The sequence below is a fragment of the Hyla sarda genome, chromosome 2, assembly GCF_029499605.1.
Source record: "Hyla sarda isolate aHylSar1 chromosome 2, aHylSar1.hap1, whole genome shotgun sequence".
In the NCBI taxonomy this organism is placed as follows: domain Eukaryota; kingdom Metazoa; phylum Chordata; class Amphibia; order Anura; family Hylidae; genus Hyla; species Hyla sarda.
This window is the reverse complement of record NC_079190.1, coordinates 413285373-413307627: the sequence shown is the minus strand read 5'-3', so window position 1 is coordinate 413307627 and position 22255 is coordinate 413285373. Positions and strand designations below refer to the sequence as shown.

General features: G+C 40.2%; 1 protein-coding gene across 1 annotated transcript in view; it reads left to right on the top strand.

The window, feature by feature from the left end:
• PUDP (pseudouridine 5'-phosphatase) overlaps positions 1 to 22255 on the top strand; it is a 329742-nt gene that overhangs the window by 109155 nt on the left and 198332 nt on the right. Inside the window, exons 2-3 of the mRNA XM_056558851.1 lie at positions 10997 to 11215; positions 17934 to 18163. Coding sequence (XP_056414826.1) covers positions 10997 to 11215; positions 17934 to 18163 — 449 coding nt within the window. The remainder of the gene's footprint in view (positions 1 to 10996; positions 11216 to 17933; positions 18164 to 22255) is intronic.

Sequence of the window (22255 nt, the reverse complement as noted above, 5' to 3'; positions counted from 1 at the left end):
TAATGAGTGTGGACCAGTTATGCCACTTACTGGTTTGGCTTTTGGACAAACTTGGAAGTGTAGTCTACCTATTCCTCTAGTTTTCAACCTGTGTCCCGCTTAAGGATACAGAAGCTGAGGCCCCTTTCACACTATACATTAATCCGTTTTTAAAGATCTGTTAAATGCTCCGTTATGAAAACTCTGAAAATCGTCCGTTAAACTGCCGTTACCAAATCCCATTATAGTCTATGGGATTTTTACATTATCCGTTTTAACCCCTTATAGCCCGTTATTAATAACGGACATTATTTTGTGACGGGAGAAAGAACAGAAGAAATAGTGCATGCACATGTCACAAAATAACATCCGTTATTATTAAATGGCTATGACGGGTTAAAACAGATAATGTAAAAATCCCATAGACTATAATGGGATTTGTAATGTCCGTTTCATGGCCAATTTTCAGGGTTTTCATAACGGAACATATAATGGATCTTTAAAAACGGATGAATGTATAGCGTGAAAGGGGCCTAAACTGCAGATGCAGGAAAGATACCAGGTTGCTTCCAGCAAGAGTGGTCTTGGTTAGGTGGAAGATCCAGCCAGGTGGTACAGGCTTGATAAAAGCACAAGCATGGTTGGCCAGGCACAGGAGGCCAGAGAGGTACAACAGAATCAGACAGAGTCAAGAAACAGGATAGGTCAAACACAGGGTTACATGAACAGCAGACAGAAACATTCACTTTGTAGAAACACAATGTCACTCAGCCATCAGTGAAAAGGTGGAGCAGAGTAATAGAGGTGATGTCTGGCAGGGATTGGAGGAGTACATAAATTAGAGACGTGAACAAACCCTTAAAGAAGGTGCACATGCTTGCGCACTGCCCCTACGGGATACACCAGATACTGTCGCTGCCTGTGACAGTACAAAAGAATAAGTCCAGAGCCTGCAACAGGGAGGGGACGTTGAGCAATCAGCAAGACAGTGGTATGCATTGGGATGTGCTGTATTTTGGCTGCTGCCAACTGAAACAGCAGCAGCAATGAAAGGGTTACACTCACTGCTGATGACAAACCAAAGGGAGGGGAGTGGGTGAGATCCCACTGCAGCACTCTAGACATACAGCAGTAGAAATACTGCTATTTACACAAGGGGCAGCTGCCCTGGGCTTTTTTGGTTGATGAGAGAAAAGAGGGAAGCTTTGATTTTACCTTTGTGGATCAACTTCACTAGGCAAAGTTACTAAGCTTGCAGGCACACAGCCTATACTTTATCAAGGTCTCTCCTGCACAAAGCAGATGCTAAGTCCCACCTCCTACTTTCTGAGTTTTGTCCCGGATTTGTCTGTTACTAGAGACAGAAATCTCCTGACAAAAGACATTGAACAGCAGATACCTTCCTCTCTCCCATTACCACTGTCTCATCTCTTTCATCTCCTGTCCTGATGCACAGCATTTGCTGTGTTTAGGGTTTGTTCACACACTGCCTGCCCAAATGATCAGCAGCTTTGGTAGGACACCGGTGTGGCTGCTAAGAGACCGCACTGCTTGTGCTGACCCCCAAGCATGGCAAGTGCTGTGTATTGGGACCGTCTCAGGGTGATTAGTGGTAGGAGCGAAGAACGTAAGTGTATGTGCTTTTTATGCTTTTAAACAGGCTACGCAGATTTTTTTTAACAAGTCGGAATACCTCTTTTAAGGGGTGAATGATCATTTATCCTGCTGTGGCTCTGAAGAAGAATTTACCTCATGCTGCCATGTTCCCCCATAGATTACAGCTGCTTGTTGAGGGTCCATGTAGCAGGACAGCTTGTAATAAGCTTATCCTGATATAAATAATAATATTGAGGTCTTTTATAAAAGCCTTATAGATTTTTCTTTAATGATACACATTACACTGGACATTCACATAGCAATTCAGGTTTTTAAAGGTATTTAAGGCACCAACATTTGAACATGAGGCATCTACGGTTAATCTCCCTGCACCACAGGGTTCACACTTCTTGGCACTTGTGGAACTTGCAGCGTCAGTGTAGACATTAAATTGCATGGATAGGGGAAAACATATTTCACCTTAGTGTAAATACTACTGTCTGTGTTTGAAACAGAATAAATCAGACAGATACTTCAAAGCTGAGTTGTTTCTTACTGCCACGTACATTGCAGTAACACCTGCTGTTCTTATTCCTTTCCAACATGGATGATCAAACTGATCCAAGGGCTAGATAGAACCCCCTCCCAACGGCCACAATAAAAATTGGGCTATATTCACACACTGCGGCCATGCTTTGGCACATTACTGGCTGAAAAAAGTCCAGTGGAAAAATATGGCTGTTTTTGTGGCAAATTTTTTTTATTTTTTTATTTAACTTTCATTAGGTGTCATCAGTTTCCATAATTTTATATTCATATTATGTTACACAATATTGTTAAAAAAAAGAGAATTTTAACAAAATGTTTACATTGTGGCTATTCTTTTGTAAATGCTATTTTCTTTATACAGAGCTACATTTGCCTTATAGAGTTGAAACAAAATAGACTTTCATGAGCAAAAGAATAATTTCCAACATTTGATGGCCTCCAATGGTTGGTGCCCCGGAGGATTTACTTCTGGCTTTCCAATAATTGTATTCTTCCAGAAGGAAAGTAAATCCACTGGGATTAACCTAAAACACCAGTGTATGTTTTTTCTTTTTCTTTGTTTGACCAAAAAAAATGTAGATCAGTAAACTAAGATCAGAATCCTCAGCTACATATCTAGGGACTGTAGAATATCATTTAAAGCTAACAATGTATTTCATAAGTTTTCTTTCATGTTTACTTTACTGTGGAGCAATAATGCATTTCTTAAACCAAATGTTTATTTTATTGTAGTATTTTGGACTTTATCCAATTTATAATTTTCTGACGTACATAAATTTGATATACTGTTCTGACACTATTCTTATACTATAACTAGCTTCCTATCTCTGCACAGTAGAATAGTACAGTTTGTGGATTAGTTTTGTGATGTGCATCCATTAACTAGAGGGGGGGAGGGTAATTGTAGTGTTAAAAAAAACAACTAAAAAGTGGTCAACACATCCAAAACTGTTATAAATATGAAGGCTGAAGCACAAAAACAAACTTAATTGATACTACGAATTAATTTTGAATTACGTTACTGACATAGAAAGAGGTTCTTAGAGTACCATTTGATCAAATAGTGTGTACCAACAACCCCCCCCCCCCCCCCCCCCACGGTAAGATGATCTCATCTTGATATACCTTGCACTATATGCCTCTCTTGGGCTAGTACTAAGCGTACAGATTCAGAGCAAAAAGGGGTGCTCCGCCAATAGACATGTTATCTCCTATCCAAAGGATAGGGGATAATATGTCTGATAGTGGGGGGTCCGGCTGCTGGGACCACACACGATCTCCGGGCCGGCGCTGCAGCCTTCAACGGAAGCCTAAGGCCTTGAGCACAGAATGATGGGAGAAAACTAGGTACAAGGCCACAACGTAACAAAATGTGGAAAAGTGAAAAGATATGAAGAGTTTTTGAATGCATTATATAGACCCTGAAAATGTAGGCTTAGTCATAGTCTACAAATGGTACACACTTTGTAGTAAAAAAAAAAGTTACTTTTTCTATATCGGTAATGTGATGAAGAATGATTGATATTGTTTATATTGTATATCTTAGCCCTTACAGCATGCTGCTGCTGCTGCTGCTGTTGTGTGTGTTTGTAACTGTAGTTTTAGTCATGTGATCATAGAAGTGTTAATCATATGATCCCAGTAATTGCAGAGATCAGAAGCACAACTGTAATCCAAAGGCATAAAATAACTTCATAAAACATAACAAAAACTGTGCACAGTGACAAGGTCCAGCCCTTCTGAACCCCAGCAGAACTGGAAAAAGTACAAAAAACTGCAGTACTTGGTTTCAATATGCATTAAAAGCTAACAATACAATGTTTTAACCCTGTTATATCGTATCATTTTCTCGTGTCCACTACCATACTGGTTCAGTTTGTGGCCTAAGCACTGGCCCTGATTTACTATTGTAACCTGACCTGTGTCGTCAGAATTTGTGCCAGAATTTGCACCAGAATTGAAAAAAAAAAAAAATAAAATAACTTTCCATTTTACTGAGAAAACCTGAAAATAGGGCGTGGCAGCTGGGAAAGGGGCCGTGGTCATCAAAAAGGGGCGTGTCCCTGACATTTTAAAAACAAAATCCCAACATTTTTACTAAGGTTTCAACAGAAAATGTGGTGGATTTGAGCTAAGGAAAACCCTAGAGATCAGAGCATGTGTAAAAAAAAGCTAAATTTGGGGAAACCTTAGTAAATACCATGGAAAAATATCTGTTGGGAAAAAAAAGCCACCGAAAAAAAAAAAAAAACCTCCACTCCGGGGCATTGTGTTCACATTGTGCACAGCTCCTTGACCAATTGCAGGGCTTCCAAATACTTATGTGGCCATACAAAAGGATCAGTCAGTGGAGCAGTCAGAGATTGGTTTAATGCAGCCACTTTGTGATCGTGGTTCTCTATTTATATCTGCTCCATCCCTTTCCCTATGCCAATATCTTGTGGATAGATTTTTTTGTGATTGTATTCTGACCTGGCTACTGAATGTTTTCTTGCTTATGATACCCCTGCTGCTCTGTATTCAATTGGATCTTTCCATTTTCTGACTTCCCTTTTACCCGCAGTTCTGTTGTTTGTGATCTCTCCCTATTATTTCACCTGACCATGTCCCTATTTAGATCCTATATTTAGATTCCCTTTTTCCATTGATTTATCACATGTCTACCTAAAATTGACTCTTCACTTTCTCCTGTTATCTCCACCAGCCAGCGGCAACTCTACACATAAAACCTGATTCCTGTATAGGGGTTAAAGGTTAAAAGGAACCTACAGTATGTTTTTGCAAGAGCCAAGACTGAATTTGGAGGTGCAATTGCTAATAGCATTACACCCATGAATGGGTTGAAACGTTGCATCTTAGCTTTTATTGCATATTGGAAGCAAGGTTTCTCCTGTTTTATGTTATGTAGTCGTGTGTATCACATGACCTATGACATTCAAAAATAAACAGGGTTATGTAACATAGGTCTTGGTCAATAGTAAGGATGCTTCTATGGTCTAATGCCTTTGCTGGCTACCTATCAATCTACTCATCTGAAACCATTTGCAGACAATTCTGTTCAATACTCTCTCAGCAAGACCACCCTGCCAAGGGAAACATCTGCTTGGAGGTTGTTGTTTTAAAGGGGTACTCCGGTGGAAATTTGTTTTTAACTTTTTTTTTTTTTTATCAACTAGTTCCAGAAAGTCAAACCTATTTGTAATCCCTATCAGCAGAGACTCATTAGGGATATAGGTTGAACTTGATGGACTCTTAATGTACTTAAATACTTAATACTTAAATACTCTGGTAATTACTTCTATTAAAAAATAATAATCCTTCCAGTACTTATTAGCGGTCTTACCACAGTGCTCTCTGCTGATACCTCTGTCCATGTCAGGAACTGTACAGAACAGGATAGGCGCTATGGGGATTTTCTCCTACTCTGGGCAGTTCCTGACATGGACAAAGGTGTCAGCAGAGAGCACTGTGGTCAGACTGAAAATTAATTCAAAAAGAAAAGAACTTCCTCTGTAGCCTACAGCAGCTGATAAGTACTGCAAGGATAAAGATTTTTAAATAGAAGCCATTTACAAATCTGTATAACTTTCTTGCACACACTGCTATAAAAAACAAACTGTTTTGCAAACCAAAATGAAATGTAGCAAAATAACCAAAATTATTAATTTCCTCACTGTCAATACTGGTCTAGACCTCAAGTGGTTAAGTGACATTTGTTTACATATTTATTATGGCAAATAAAATAGTAGGTTTTCTCCTTTATCTTTTTCCTTTTATCAAGGTGTAAATATGGCCATGTACATGGTGATTTATTGATTTTTTTTTTTGTTATAAAGATTACTAGGGTATTTTATTATGATGTTTTATAAAGTACATGCTATTATTGCTAAAAAGCTGTTTTTGTATTTCATTGTAGAATTAAATTTGAGAAAAGACAACACGATTACTCTGCCTTAGGTCATAGGTGCTATGAAATCGTCCCTAGATCATATCTGTGACTGGGGAATCAGATTGTAACCTGGGGACATTAAAGGGGTACTCTGCCCCTAGACATCTAATCCCCTATCCTTTTGCATGTCTGATGTTTGACGCTGGGGACCCCTGTGATGTCCTTGATGGAGTTCGTTTAGAGTGGAGGCTTGTGATGTCACGGTCACGCCCTGCTCGTGACATCACAGCCATGCCCCCTCAATGCAAGTCTATGGGAGGGGGCATGACCGTGAAGTCACAAGCTTCCACATCACCAGTCATCCGGCACGGAGCGAAGTTCGCTTGGTGCATCGGATGTCTGGGATGCTGCAGCAAAGATCGCGGGGGGTGCCCAGCGGCAGGACCCCTGCGTTCAGACATCTTATCCCCTATCCTATGGTTCGGGGATAAGATGTTTAGGTGCGGAGTACCCATTTAACAGCTGAAAATTGCTTTAAAAAGCTATGGAACATGTTAGAGCTATACATGCATATACATGCAAAATAATTATTTGAAATGGCAAGTGTTGAACATTGTAGACGACTTCATATGCATGCCAGCTGTGTGGACATGGGTCTTCATCAATTTATTTAACCCCTTAATGACCATGGACGTAAATGGACGTCCTGGTGCGACGGTACTTCGGGCACCAGTATGTACATTTACGTCCTATACATGACTGCGAACATCGGAGTGATACTCGGGTAATGTGTGGCAGGTCCCGGCTACTAATAGCTAGGGACCCGCCGGTAATGGCCGACATCCGTGATCGCGCGGATGTCTGCCATTAACCCCCTCAGATCCATCATTAATACAGCTAACATGGCGGACGGTGGTCCCTTCACCTTCCTCCGCCGCTTCCCGGCGTCTTCTGCACTGATCTGCCTTCCAGCAGACCAGAGCAGAAGATTGCCGATAATACTGATCAGTGCTGCGCCCTATGCATAGCACTGAACAGTATTAACAATCAAGTGATTGCTATAAATAGTCCCCTATGGGGACATAAAAAGTGTACAAAAACTAAAGTGTACAAAAACTAAATAAAAGTAAAAATAAAAAGGTAAAAAAAATTAGAAAAATCCCCTTACAAAAAATGTAAATTGTCCCTTTTTTCCTATTTTACCCCCCCCCCCCCCATTTTTTTTTTTTATTAACATATTTTGTATTGCCACATGCATAAATGTCTGAACTATTAAAATATAATGTTAATGATCCCTACGGGGAACATAAAAAAAAAAAGTTATAGAGCATCAAAATAGAGGGATTTTAAATGTACTAATTTGGTTAAAGAGTTTGCAATTTTTTTTTTAATGGTACAATAATAGATAAGTATGTAATCATGGGTATTATTTTAATCATATTGACCTGCAGAATAAAGAAAATATGTCATTTTAACTGTAAATTGTATGGCGTGAAAAAAAAAACAACTTCCAAAATTTGCTAAATTGTGGTTTTCTTTTCAATTTCCCCACACAAATAGTGTGTTTTTGGTTGGGTCATACAATCTATGGTAAAATGAGTGATGTTATTACAAAGGAAAACGTGAAAAGGTCGTGAAAAAAACAAGCCCTCATACTCATCTGTGGATGAAAATATAAAAGAGTTATAATTTTTAGAAGGCGAGGAGGAAAAAACAAAAACGCCAAAATAAAATTGGCCTGTTCAAAATGGGCTTGGTCTATAACTATGTTCTTCTACACATACACAGTTTTGGTAGCCATTGATATCCAATATCACATTCAGTATATCAAGTATTAATCTATCAATTTATTTTTAGTTTTCCTCCTTAAAACATTTTAGGTTTCAACATAATCCTCATAGGTATAATATTAATCTGGGATTTCACTATTGTATCTAGTAGTACTAATGGGAATTACATTGAGAATTCACTAAACGTGAATCCCATTCATCACACATTAGCATTGAGTTGGCCGTAACACCAGATTCTTATCCATTGTAGGGAATCTGAGCTTGACAAATTGCAGCCTATGAATGGTACCCGTGTATATTAACATAAATTGTCTGAGTAATCGGTCTTATCGGATGCTGGTAACCCGTATAAACGGTTTGGCTTCCCATTTGATGCGCTGTAGTTTTGTTTGCCTGTTTATACTGTGGTAGTAGAAGCAGTTTATTATTCTGGCTTGATCTTAAAAATGTACGAGTACCACATTACCCTCAGATCGTTGTCTATTCCTTTTATTTGTCTCTTAGTTCCCACTGCATCAGTAATAAATTAGGCTGTAGTACAGCAACAGCTTAAGCCATATGCCTTCAATTTATCTTTAACTTTCACTTGCTGAGAACGCCACCTGGTACTGCCAAGTGTACACTTTTTTTCCTTTTAGTTAGGCTATCAATCTTGAAACTATCAGAGCTAGTCTGTTAAATTTGTGCTGATTTGAAACAGTATTGTGATATATGTCCTGTGGGCTTTTGGGGCTTCACTACTCCATTTTTTATTTTTTTTTTGCCATTAAAGCGTGCTAAAGGATTTGTCCGCATCAGACTGTTGTTGATGGTTGATTTTAGTCATATGTATTGTATGGCTTTCATTCAAAATGAATATGCCCAGGGAAAGGTAGAATAGGTGCACCGGTATTTAATTACACATCAAATTTCACCCATCAGATTTCTAGGAGATTAAAGTGTAGTATTCTTGTCGGATTCTACTACTCTATTTCTAGGATTTCTATGGAACTGTATAGTGGAACTACAGTATATAGTCTGTATTATGTAAGTGTTACTTACATAATGGCAGCAATAAGCTTTAAAAATGAAATACTACAGATTTTTCAGTTGCGTACTCTGCAAATGTGTTGTTCAGATCAAGGAGCTTCCTCTTTTATACATAAAAATGTATATCATTTTATATATAAAAAATGTTATGTATAAAAATATATAACAGCAACATATCAGTATATATATATATATATATATATATATATATATATATATATATATTTTTTTTTTTTTGTGACACTGAAATTAATAAATAAGAGATATACAGTAATTCTGTTTTTGTTATCACTAAGAGTTTCTTAACGTAAAAATTTACCCCTTCATGACCCATGACATACACTTAGGGCTATCTGCAGCCTACACCAGTCGGTAATGATTGACATCACATAGGCCCTCATTTACTTAGAAAATCAGGTTGTAAGTCTATCTTGCTTTCTTACCCGACTGCTTTTTTCCCCTGGTATTTATTATTATGTTGCATCCTGTTTGTCGCACGTGGGTTTTGTTGGTTTTGGTTTCCAACTCCTCTGAGTTGTCGGGAAAAAATCCACAACAATTCAACAAATTCGGGTTAGAAACCTTTATAAATATGTGGGAAAGCTCAGAAATGTCTGGTTACGCCCCTTTTTCGGGTTTGGGAAAATCCACATTGGGTCCGTCGGGAAAAATTTTTGCATTGTGTTGCAGACCGGCGCACGATGTCTGCGACATGTCGCAGACAAAGATGCGCCAAGAAAACCCGACAAAAGAAGTCGGGTTTAGAATAGTAAATGAGGGCCATCGTGTTCATGGGGTGCTGATCGTTTTTTTAGGGAAGTCCATATTCTATCACAGGCTATACCAATCAATGTAATGCATGTTCATGACACTGATCTATATAATCAATTAAAAGTTTTTCTTTTAATTCAACATCCCCAACCCCCCCCCCAATAAAAATTCAAATGACCCACTTTTCCCAATTTCTAAATAAAAAATGGTAACAAAAACAAAACCTATTTGGTGTCACCAACTATTAAATGATCACATTCTCAACGGCATAAAGGCCGGAAAATTCCATATTCCATAACTGATAATTGACATCCCAGAAAATTTTTTATTACAAAGTGATCAAAAAGTCAGAAGTATGTAAAATTACCAATACAAACTCTTAACCTTTACTCAAGCTCTGTAGTTGAAAAGAAAAACATTTTGTTTATGGGGGTCAGAACATGGGGAGGTACAGATTATTATTTATTTTTATGTTTTTAATTTTTTTATATTAAATGTCTCAAAATTATGCAAATTTGGTATAGTTGAAATTGTTCTGACACTTAATAAGGAATTATAATAAATTAATTTAACATCTCAGTTATACTGTAAGTGGTGTAAAATTATTGACCCAAAAAACTATGTAATTCACAATTGAGTAAAGCGCACCTAAAAACCCCAGTATTGTGTATGTAAAGGAGGCTTAAACTGGTACTCCAGATAAAATAAAATAAAATTCAAATTGACTGGTGCCAGAAAGTTATGCAGATTTGTAAATTATTTTTGTATAAAAATCTCAATCTTTTGAGTTCTTATCAGCTGCTCTATGTCCTGGAAGAAGTTAAGTCTTTCCAGTCAGGCCTGGTGCTCTCTGCTACTGTCACCTCTGTCTGTGTAAGGAACTGTCCATGTCAGGATTGGTTTGCTCTGGACATTTCCTGGCATAGACAAAGGTGTCAGCAGAGAGCACTGTGGTCAGACAGAAAAGAACTACACAACTTCCAGGGCATACAGCAGCTGATAAGGACTGGAAGACTTGAGATTTTTACATAGAAGTCATTTATAAATTTGCTTTACTTTCTGGATTACCCCTTATTGTCATGTAGCTATAGAGAGTATAATGGAAGCAGCCTTCCTTGAGCCTTGATGCCTAAATGGTGCATGATAGGTGAGAAACGATATGTTGTAGATTTTACTTTAGGTCCCACAAATTTCCAGTTACACCTCTGTCAGTGATGTTCTTCCATTTGGACTTTCCAACACTATCCATTTATTCACAATTTTTGATAACGTGATCCCTGAATTCCCACTTTTTCTTTCTTCATTTTATTTTTAGCTAACACAAAATCCTTCTGTATTCTACTGTAACAATGCAAGTAATCCATTTAATGATTTTACATGCTTTCCTTTACAGATACAGAGCGCCTATACACAGTGATTTTTGAAGAGATCTGTGGCCGTTTTGGAAAAAAATACACTTGGGATGTGAAATCCTTAGTCATGGGGGAAAAGGCATTGCCGGCAGCCCAAATGATCTGTGATGTTCTCGATCTTCCTATTACAGCTGAAGAATTACTGAAGGAAAGTCAACTTAAGCAAGAAAAGCTTTTTCCAACTGCATCCTTAATGCCAGGTACTGTGTAATGAAAATTGTACTGTAAAAGATAGGCAGACTGCTGCCCATGGATATCGCCAGTCAATTAGATTATTGGTCAACTAGCCTATTGCATGGCTCAATCATTTAGAGCTGCACAAAAGATGATTGAATTATTCATATAGTCCTTTAATTCTATCATTTGTTGGCTGTGCATCCCTATTACATAGGGCCCAGCTATGTACGGCTGGCAAGATCATGCAATTAGCTTATGTAAAAGCATTTGCTTGTGTGGTGGATGATCTTAATACAATATTCACCTTCTTTGGCCAATAATCACCCTGGGTAATAGGGCTCTAAATATCTATGTACAGTATCTCACATAAGTGAGTGCACCCCTTATGCCATCATGCCACGCCCCCTCCATTCATGTCTATGGGAGGGGACATGATGGCTAGTACATCACGATCATGGAAGCCCTAGGCTTTGGTGTCCGTAACGCTTCAGCATCGGCCTGGATATCACGGGGAGTCCCAAGGGCCGAACCCCCTATCAGACACGTTATTTCCTATGCTTTGGATAGGGCATAACATGTCTAGGGGCAGAACACCCCTTTAAAATAACTCGGCACACCGCCATCAATGTCTAAACCTTGACAAGAAAAGTGAGTACACCCCTAAGTGGAAATGTCCAAATTGGGCCCAATTAGACATTTTTCCTGCCTGGTATCATGTGATTTCTTAGTCTTACAAGGTCTTAGGTGTAAATGGGGTACAGGTGTCTTGAATTTGGTGTTATCACTCTTACACTCTGGTCACTTCTGGTCACTGGAAGTTTAACATGGCACCTCATGAAAAAAAAAAAAAAAAAACTCTTTCAGGATCTGAAACGAATGATTGTTGCACTACATAAAGATTGCCAAGACCCTGAAACTGAGCTGCTGCAAGGTGGGCAAGACCCTACAGCAGTTTCCTAGAACAGGTTTCAATCACAAAAGGCCTCGCCATGGCCAATCATAGAAGTTGAGTGTACATGCTTAGCACAATATACAGAAGTTGTCTTTGGAAAATAGACATTTGTACGGTTTCATGTTCAAAAGCCTTATGCAGCTATGCCCTTACTTAATACGCTAAAAACTTTCTGAGATGTCCACTTTAAGAACACAATTCCATACACTAGTGGCAAACATGTACACCAAATAGTAATACTGGGCTAAGAAATCAATAAGTAGTTCATTAACCCCTTAACGACGCAGGGTGTAAAGGGTGAGCTGGAACGTAACACACCAGGACGTACATTTACGTACTATGCATAACCGCGAGTATTGGAGCGATGCTCGCGTCATGCACGGCAGGTCCCAGCTGCTGATCCGCCCGTAATGGCAGCCAGGGACCCGCCCGTAATGGCGGACATCCACGATCGTGCGGATGTCCGCCATTAACCCCTCAGATGCCATGATCAATACAGATCATGGCATCTGCAGCATTGCGGTACTGAATGGATGATCGGATCGCCCGCAGCGATGGTGCGGCGATCCAATCATCCAGCATGGCAGCCGGAGGTCCCCTCACCTGCCTCCGCTGCCTTCCACGGGTGTTCTGCTCTGGTCTGCGATCGAGCAGACCAGAGCAGCAGATGACCGATTATACTTATCAGTGCTATGTCCTATGCATAGCACTGAACAGTATTAGCAATCAAATTATTGCTATAAATAGCCCCCTATGGGGACTATTAAAGTGCAAAAATAAAAGTAAAAAAAAATGAAAAACCCCCTCCCCCAATAAAAACGTAAATTTTCCCTATTTCACCCCCAAAAAGTGTAAAAATAAATATTTTATATAAATATTTGGTATCACCGCGTGTGTAAATATCCCAACTATTAAAATAAAATGTTAATGATACCGTACAGTGAACGGCGTGAATGTAAAAAAAAAAAAAGTCTAAAATGGCTGCTTTTTTATAACATTTTATTCCAAAAAAAATAATAAAAAAAGTATTAAAAGCTTTATATAAGCAAATATGGTATCAATAAAAAGATCACGGTGCAAAAAATGAGCCCTCATACCGCCGCTTATACGGAAAAATTAAAAAGTTATAGGTCTTCAAAATAGGGGGATTTTAAACGTACTAATTTGGTTAAACAGTTTGCAATTTTTGTAAGCGCAACAGTAATAGAAAAGTATATAATCCTGGGTATCATTTTAATCGTATTGACCCAAAGAATAAAGAACACATCATTTTTACAGTAAAATGTACGGCGTGAAAACAAAACCTTGCAAAATTGTGTTTTTTTTTTTTATTTCCCCACACAAATAGTATTTTTTGGTAAAGTGAGTGATGGCATTACAACGGACAACTGGTCGCACAAAAAACAAGCCCTCATACTAGTCTGTGGAGGAAAATATACAAGAGTTATGATTTTTTGAAGGCGAGGAGGAAAAAACAAAAACATAAAAATAAAATTGTCCTTAACCTCTTAAGGACCCATGACGTATGCATACGTAATGAGTCCCGGTCCTGCGATATAACGCGGGGTCACACGGTGACCCCGCATTATATTGCGGCGGGCCCGGCGTCATAGTGAAGCCGGGACCCGCCTCTAATAGCGCGCGGCACTGATCTCTGTGCCGCGCGCTATTAACCCTTTAGCCGCACGCTCAAAGCTGAGCTGCGCGGCTAAAAACTAAAGTAAAAGTGCCCGGCTAGCTCAGGGAGCTGTTCGGGATCGCCGCGGTATAATCGCGGCATCCAGAACAGCTGTAGCACAGGAGGAGGTCTTCTTACCTTCTCCTGTGCTGTGCGATCGCCGAATGAATGCTTCAAGCCTGAGATCCAGGCTAGAGCATTCAATCGCCGAAAACCCTGATTGATCCATTCCTAAGGAGATGGATCAATCAGAGTAAAAGATCAGTACATACAATGTTATAGCCCCCTATAGGAGCTATAATATTGCATTAAAAAAGTGTAAAAAAAATCATTAACCCTTTCAATTATCCCTTCCCCTAATAAAAGTTTGAATCACCCGGCATTTACAAAAATAAAAAAAAATTATGTAAATAATAATAAAAATAAACATATGTGGTATCGCCGCGTGCGGAAATGTCCGAATTATAATAATATACCGCTTTTTAAACCGCTCGTTCAATGGCGTACGCGCGAAAAAATTCCAAAGTCCAAAATAGTGCATTTTTGATCACTTTTTATACCACAAAAAAGTGAATAAAAAGTGATCAAAACGTCTGATCAGAACAAAAATCGTACCGCTAAAAACTTCAGATGACGGCGCAAAAAATGAGTCCTCAAAGTGCCCTGAACACAGAAAAATAAAAAAGTTATAGGGGTCAGAAGATGACCATTTTAAACGTATAAATTTTCCTGCATGTATTCATGATTTTTTTCGGAAGTGATACAAATTCAAACCTATATAAGTAGGGTATCATTTTAACCATATGGACCTACAGAATAAAGATAAGGTATCATTTTTGACAAAAAAATGTACTGCGTAAAAACAGAAGCCCCCAAAACTTACAAAATAGTGTTTTTTCATCAATTTTGTCGCACATTGATTTTTTTTCCCGTTTCACCGTAGATTTTTGGGTAAAATGACTAATGTCATTACAAAGTAGAATTAGTGACGCAAAAATTAAGCCATTATATATAATTTTAGGTGAAAATTTTTAAGAGTTATGATTTTTTAAAGTTAAGGAGGAAAAATTGAAAATGAAAAAACGGAAAAAGCCCGGGTCCTTAAGGGGTTAAGGCACAAATGGGAGTCCTTAAGGGGTTAAGATATATTAAAAAGTTATAACTAGTGATACTAACTAAAAAAAAAATTGCAGTTTAACTGTTTAATCTACAAAACATTATGGACAGAAAGGCCCATGTTCCAATCCTTCTATTGCACACATTTATCAAAGAAAAACCTCAACATATTTGAGCTTTAGAAGTCACAGAAAATGTGAAATTTCCTATATTACCTTTAATGGGAACTGTAAGCTGTGTGTACCCATTGTCAAATTTCAATTTTAGACGTGCTTTGAATCCAACGTATTCTCTTATTTGCACTATAATAAAAAGCTGAAAACCTGTTCTAGGTAGAGTTATCACCTTCATAACTGACAGTGACAGGGCTTTAAAAACGTAACATTTTAAAAATGTATTCATGTTTTTAAAAATCCTTTTGAAGGTTCAGGCAAGCTTTATAAGCTTTAAAAATGAATGAACTTATGCCATTTGTTGGATTAATCAAAGTAACTATGATATTTAGCTTAAGATTTTATATTACCGACTGTATACTATATACCGTATTTTTCGCCGTATAAGACGCACTTTTTCTTCCCCTGGGAAGTCTGGGGGGAAACTGGGGGGAAAAAGTCGGTGCGTCTTATACGGCAAATACACCCCTATCGCGGCAGTCCCTGCGACCATCAACGGTCGGGACCGGCGGCTAATACAGGACATCACCGATCGCGGTGATGCCCTGTATTAACCCTTCAGACGCGGCAATCAAAGCTGACCGCCGCGTCTGAAGGGAAAGTAACACTAACCCGGCTGTTCAGTCGGGCTGTTCGGGACCGCCGCGGTGAAATTTCAACCGCGGCGGTCCCGAACAGCCCGACTGAATAGCCGGGTTAGTGCTTACAGGACACCGGGGGGGACCTTACCTGCCTCCTCGGTGTCTTCTCTGTTCAGGGATCCCCTGTATGCCGGCGCTCTCCTTCCTCGTCATCACGTCGTCGCGTACGTGCGTCGGCGTGCGTAACGACGTGATGGCGGCGACGGAGAGCGAGGATACCCGGCTGGCAGCAGAAACCTGCCAGAGCGACGGGGACACGGCGACAGCGATGGAGCGACATCCAGGGCAGCGGTGACGGGTCCGGAGCGGCGGGGACACGTGAGTATTCCCATTTCCTGCAGTGGTCTTCTATCTGCGGACCTCCAGATGTTGCAAAACTACAACTCCTAGCATGCCCGGACAGCCAACGGCTGTCCGGGCATGCTGGGAGTTGTAGTTTTGCAACATCTGGAGGTCCGCAGGTTGAAGACCACTATTGGGTTCAAAATCTAAATTTTTTTAGATTTTGCCCCTAAAAATTGGGTGCGTCTTATACGCCGGTGCGTCCTATAGGACGAAAAATACGGTAACAATCAGGTTTATACTAGTCCACCATTGAATCCTCTAGTGGGCCCAGGATTAAGCTGGCCTTACATATTATAAACTGTAGCATTCAGCTGACAGATACTTCTCTTGAGTCCCTTATTCACATGCACACTTGGCTCAGCTGAAAGTGCATTCATTTTTAATAGAGAGGGAAATAAGTAACCTCTGACTGCAGCTTATCTCTTCTATAAACCAAAGGATCAGGCAGTTTATTTGCACCTTTTACGTCTCTCCCTTAATATTATCTGTTGGGGAGAAATTGGGATGGTACTATACATATAAGTCGGTCCTCAGGTTTGGACTACCATAATTTAATGCATATTGCCATAACAGGGACTGTGAGATAAAGCGGACTCAATTTCTCTTCACTTTCACTTTGTTACACAAATAACCAGTTACCCTTCCAGATGATACTTAGGGAAATAATAAAAGCAGAATTTACAATAAAATTAATCAGAGATTTGCTCATTTTCTGAATAGGTGGCAAAAGGGCTCTCCCCATGACTAGTGTCCTTTGTGTTTCATGCTGTAATGCGGCGGTCATAGCCATATTTAGATTTAATGTTTAACAAATAGAAGAAAGTCAGCACTGTCGCACTCACCGTCCAATTGAAACGTCTTTATTAAGGATGTTCAGCGGGTACACATGTCATATATGCGAGGGCACCACGGATGGTATCTCTAGGCACAGAGCTCTCTGCTGACATCACAAGCACAGTGCTCTCTGCTGACATCTCTGTCCATTTTAAGAACTGTCCAGAGCAGAAGAAAATCCCCATAGCAAACATATGCTTCTCTGGACAGTTCCTAAAATGGACAGAGGTGTCAGCAGAGAGCACTGTGCTCGTGATGTCAGCAGAGAGCTCGGTGTTCTAAAAAGAATATAAATTTCCTCTGTAGTATTCAGCAGCTAATAAGTACTGGAAGGATTACGATTTTTTATAGAATTAATTTACAAATCAGTTTAACTTTCTGGCACCAGTTGATTTAAAGAAAAAAAAAGTTTTCCACCGGAGTACCCCTTCAATAAAGAACGGTGAGTGCGACAGTTTAACATAGCATTGCCTAACCTTATATGCATGTCAGCACCACAGACGGCCCATACAGGTGTTCCACATATACATCCTTGCCTAATCGGTTTACAGAGCAGTAATCACTTACCTTGAAGTGCCAGACATCCACTTGCTACATTGTAATAAATTAATAGAAGTGTAATATTTTAAGCCCGTACTGTGTGCGTACTCTAACTTCATTATGGTACTATATACAGTATGAGAGACCTGCTGCTGTAAAAATCTGGCTCGTAGCTCTAGTGCTTAAGGGGTTTATTTCCGCAGAACTAATACTGAAAAGTAACAGTATATGATATCTGTGATGTGCCGCTCCAGGAGAACAAGGCGCTGCGGAGTCAATCTTGTCTATGCCATTTCATTGTTTTGCACATTCATTTCAGATAATAACAGTGAACTCCAAAACTTTATTTTCCCCCGAAACTGTCACATATTATTATTATCTGCTACCAATGATAGTATGGACAAGCTTTATCATGTAATCTTTGCATTTCTCATTTATTTCCTCTCTCTCTCTCTGTCACAGGGGTTGAAAAGTTAATCTACCATCTGAATAAGCACAACATCCCAATGGCTGTTGCCACCAGCTCAGCCAGAGTGACATTTGAAATGAAAACAAGTAGACACAAAGAATTCTTCAATTTATTCCATCATATTGTGCTTGGAGATGACCCAGACGTGAAAAATGGCAAACCTCAGCCTGATGCTTTTCTTGTATGTGCAAAGAGGTTTAACCCCCCTCCGAGCACCGTCAAGGTAAGTGAGAAAATATATATTACCGCCGCCCTTGTGTACTGCTAGATTGAGAATCACACAATCATAAACTAGTTAAATTTCAACCTTTTATTTTGGCTTTGCAGTTCAAAGGTCTTAATGGGATGAAGGTTATGTTATGGCTTTTAAACAGACAAATCTGAACTGAAATATTTCCCTTTACAAATCATTCCAAGTCACCTAGAAAGCAGCCTAAATACTGACTTGTACTGAACGCTTTTCTAAGTTAGAGTTACCTGTTCTATCATATTAGTACAATATATTGTATTAGGTGAATTTACAATGCAGTAGAACCTGCTTCCCACTAGCATCTTATATGACTTGACATTTTTTGGTCTTGCCAGATTCAGTTAATATTTATAGGTAAAAGTAAGTGACCACTTATCTCAGTATATAAATTGTTATATTGCTTTAAGGTGCACTGTGCTGCTAAGGCTCTCATTATCTTATGCTTAGAACCTGGGAACCAGCTGATTTATGTCAGTCGTACCACTCCATCTCACTGCTAAATGGCCATGCAAAGGTTATTCCCATAATTCAAGCTGTTAGGTTGCATAAAACCATTATACTTTTTTTTTTTTTTTTTTAAGGAAAGTGAGAAAAAGTTTCTGCATTAGGAACCATACAGGATTTGCCGTCTAGGTCTTTTTGTATTTATGATGTCTGTTTTACCTTGCTGGCTACCTTGTTGCCTTGCCAGTATAGGTACCATATTTATCGGCATAAAACATGCACTTTTAATACTTAAATTTGAGGCCAAAACCCTTCCTGCGTGTTATACGCCAATAAATGCTCTGGTGAAAGCAGACGCAGCGCCGACTGTTTATTAAAGATCAGCAGCCCGGCCGCGGCCACTTTAGAACAGTGACCAGCGGCGGCTGCAGGAAATCATGAGTGACGTCCCTGACGCCGTGCAGAGGAGCCGGCAGGAGACGTCACCCGTCATTCTTTACTGGCCACGCAGCCAGAAGACCCGCTGCCTGTCCTGAGCCAGCTGGAGTGGAGCCAGGTAACGGAATATAAAAAAATATATAAAAAGCAGGGGGGGATGATGAGCAGGGTGAATAATGAGCAGGAGGATAATGAACAGGGGGATAGAGAGCAGGGGGGGGATAATGAGCAGGAAAATGATGAGGCAGGGGAATAGAGAGCAGGGGGGATAATGAGCAGGGAAGAATGATGAGGAAGGGGGAATCACATGGGAAAGGAAGCACAAAGGGAAAATAATAAGGCACACATCAGAGGAGTGTATGAGTGGAGGCTTAAATGTGGCACAGGGGCTGATAAAGGGGGAGGAATGATGTGGCACTGGGGGTTGACCAATCTGAGGAGCGGGGGTTGGGGGATGGTGAAGTATTTAGTTCAGAGCAGTGGTTGGGGGATGATGAGGTATTTAATTCAGAGCTTCCAAGTCATTAATTTTCCATTTATTTTATTTTTTTCCTCAGATTTTCCTGTTAAAATGAGGGCACATTTTATACGCCAGTGCATGTTATAAGCCGTTACATACAGTACCTTATATCTTGCACAGATATTCAGCAAGAAAAAGTCTTAGAGAACATGTAACAGGGAGACTGTAACAAAAGGCAAATGTATCAGTATCATTTTTTTTTCTTTTCTTTTTTGTTGTTGTATATGCTATACATGTTCTGTTCATGAATATGGACCATAAGGATTTGAACTCTGAAGCTGACTCACTGAGCGTGTTCTAGGCATGCTCTCTGACCTATGCAGAGGTCATTGTACAGGGATGGGGAGGAGGGTAGCTGGGACATATAGTAAATTGCAGACCTCTGTTATCCAAATATTGTTGTCCTCTGTCCTTGTAATCCTGCTCCTGGCAATAAGAAGATGAATACTGAAAAGTGATCTGTAAAGACAAGAGGTACCAGCCTACTATGGAGCTCAATGGCTATTTTTTGCAAGATTTCAGAATTTGTATTGTTGTTATTGAGTTAAGGTAAAAATGTGTGGAGTAAACTCATATGCTTCCCTTATTGGCATCTGCAGGTAGCATAATTTTGTTATTCTATTGCTAAGTCAGAGTAAACAGGATATAGAACTCCTTATTAAAAAAAAAAAAAATCTAAAATATACCATACTGTTAACCTGCACAGAATTTTGGCATATACCATACAGTGACATACTCCGTATAAATATACTGCTCTGCCATCAAGGCACAATCTTCTGTACATGTACTATGCTGTGATGAGACAGACCCCTTAGATGCTGCATGAAGTAGTGACCATAACATTTAAGTTGAAAGAAAGATGGAAGGGATTCCCTCCGTCACCCATTTGCTGGAGCTATTTCATTACCTGGTACACATATTACGAGTCAGGATATGAGGACGGGATGGGAGGTCGGGATGGGAGGACGGGATATGAGGACGAGATAGGAGGTCGGGATAGGATGTCGGGATAGGATGTCGGGATAGGAGGTCGGGATAGGAGGTCGGGATATGAGGACGGGATAGGAGGTTGGGATGGGAGGTCGAGATAGGAGGACGGGATAGGATGTCGGGACAGGAGGTCGGGACAGGAGGACGGGATAGGAGGTCTGGATAGGAGGTCTGGATAGGAGTTCGAGATAGGAGGATGGGATAGGAGGTCGAGATATGAGGATAGGAGGTTGAGATAGAAGGTCGAGATATGAGGTCGGGATAGGATGTCAGGATAGGAGGTCGGGATAGGAGGTCGGGATAGGAGGACAGGATATGAGGACGGGATAGGAGGTCTGGATAGGAAGTTGGGATAGGAGGTCAAGATAGGAGGTCGAGATATGAGGACGGGAAAGGAGGTCAGGATAGGAGGACGGGATAGGAGGTATGGATAGGAGGTCGAGATAGGAGGTCGAGATATGAGGACGAGAAAGGAGGTCGGGATAGGAGGTCGGGATAGGAGGTCGAGATAGGAGGTCGGGATAGGAGGTCGGGATAGGAGGTCGGGATAGGAGGTCGGGATAGGAGGTCGGGATAGGAGGTCAGGACAGGAGGTCAGGATAGGAGTTCGAGATTGGAGGACGGGATAGGAGGTCGAGGACAGGATAGCAGGACAGGATAGCAGGACGGGATAGGAGGTTGTGATAGGAGGACGGTATAGGAGGTCGGGACAGGAGGTCAGGATAGGAGGTCGGGATGTGGGGTTGGGATATGACAACAATATATGAGGACTGCATATGAAGTCAAAAGCTTCCTCCTTTGTTTATTTTCCTCCCCAAAAAGGATTAGGGAGGAAAAACCGGGCTACGCCGGGTACTCAGCTAGTAAATGATAAATATCAAGAAATAGACAGTCCTCTAGGTCATACAAATATTTTAGTATGAAAACATAATGAGGAGATATGTAGTACCCAGCTCACCTTTTAGCCAGGCACCTGTCGCACGGCACCGTGTAAACCAACACCAAAATATCAATGAAGAAATTGAAGGTCCAGTGCAGGATAACGTGCAATAAAAACCAGTATTTATTGTAGATTCAAGCCATAGGACAGCAGGACACAAGGTAACGCGTTAACTTGTGTCCTGCTGTCCTATGGCTTGAATCTACAATAAATACTGGTTTTTATTGCACGTTATCCTGCACTGGACCTTCAATTTCTTCATTGAAAACATAATGAGATAGTAAAAATTCAAACATTGGATCACAGGGCCCTTGTGACTCCAATCACATATAAATATTATCAGTAATATAAGTAGCATTATAAAATAAGAACAACTGTAGGGGTTTCACTCTGGGTTTGTCCTTTGCTATAGCCAAAGGACACATTTTTTTCACAATAAACCGGCAAACAGCAAGTCCTTTCTGCAATTCTGGCTACTTGCCAGGTTTATTAAACAGGTTGCATGATAAACAAAAATAAACAAAACATAAAAACAACACCTAGGCCGTGTAGCCACTCACTACACATGTAGCTTGCACCCTCAATGCAAGTCTATGGGAGGGGGCATGACAGCCATAGACTTGCATGGAGGGGGCGGGGCATGAAATCATGAGGTGGTGGGGCTATGACGTCACGAGCTCCCAGCGCCGGCTCCAGCATTCGGAACAGTTTGTTCCAAATGCTGAGCAGCAGA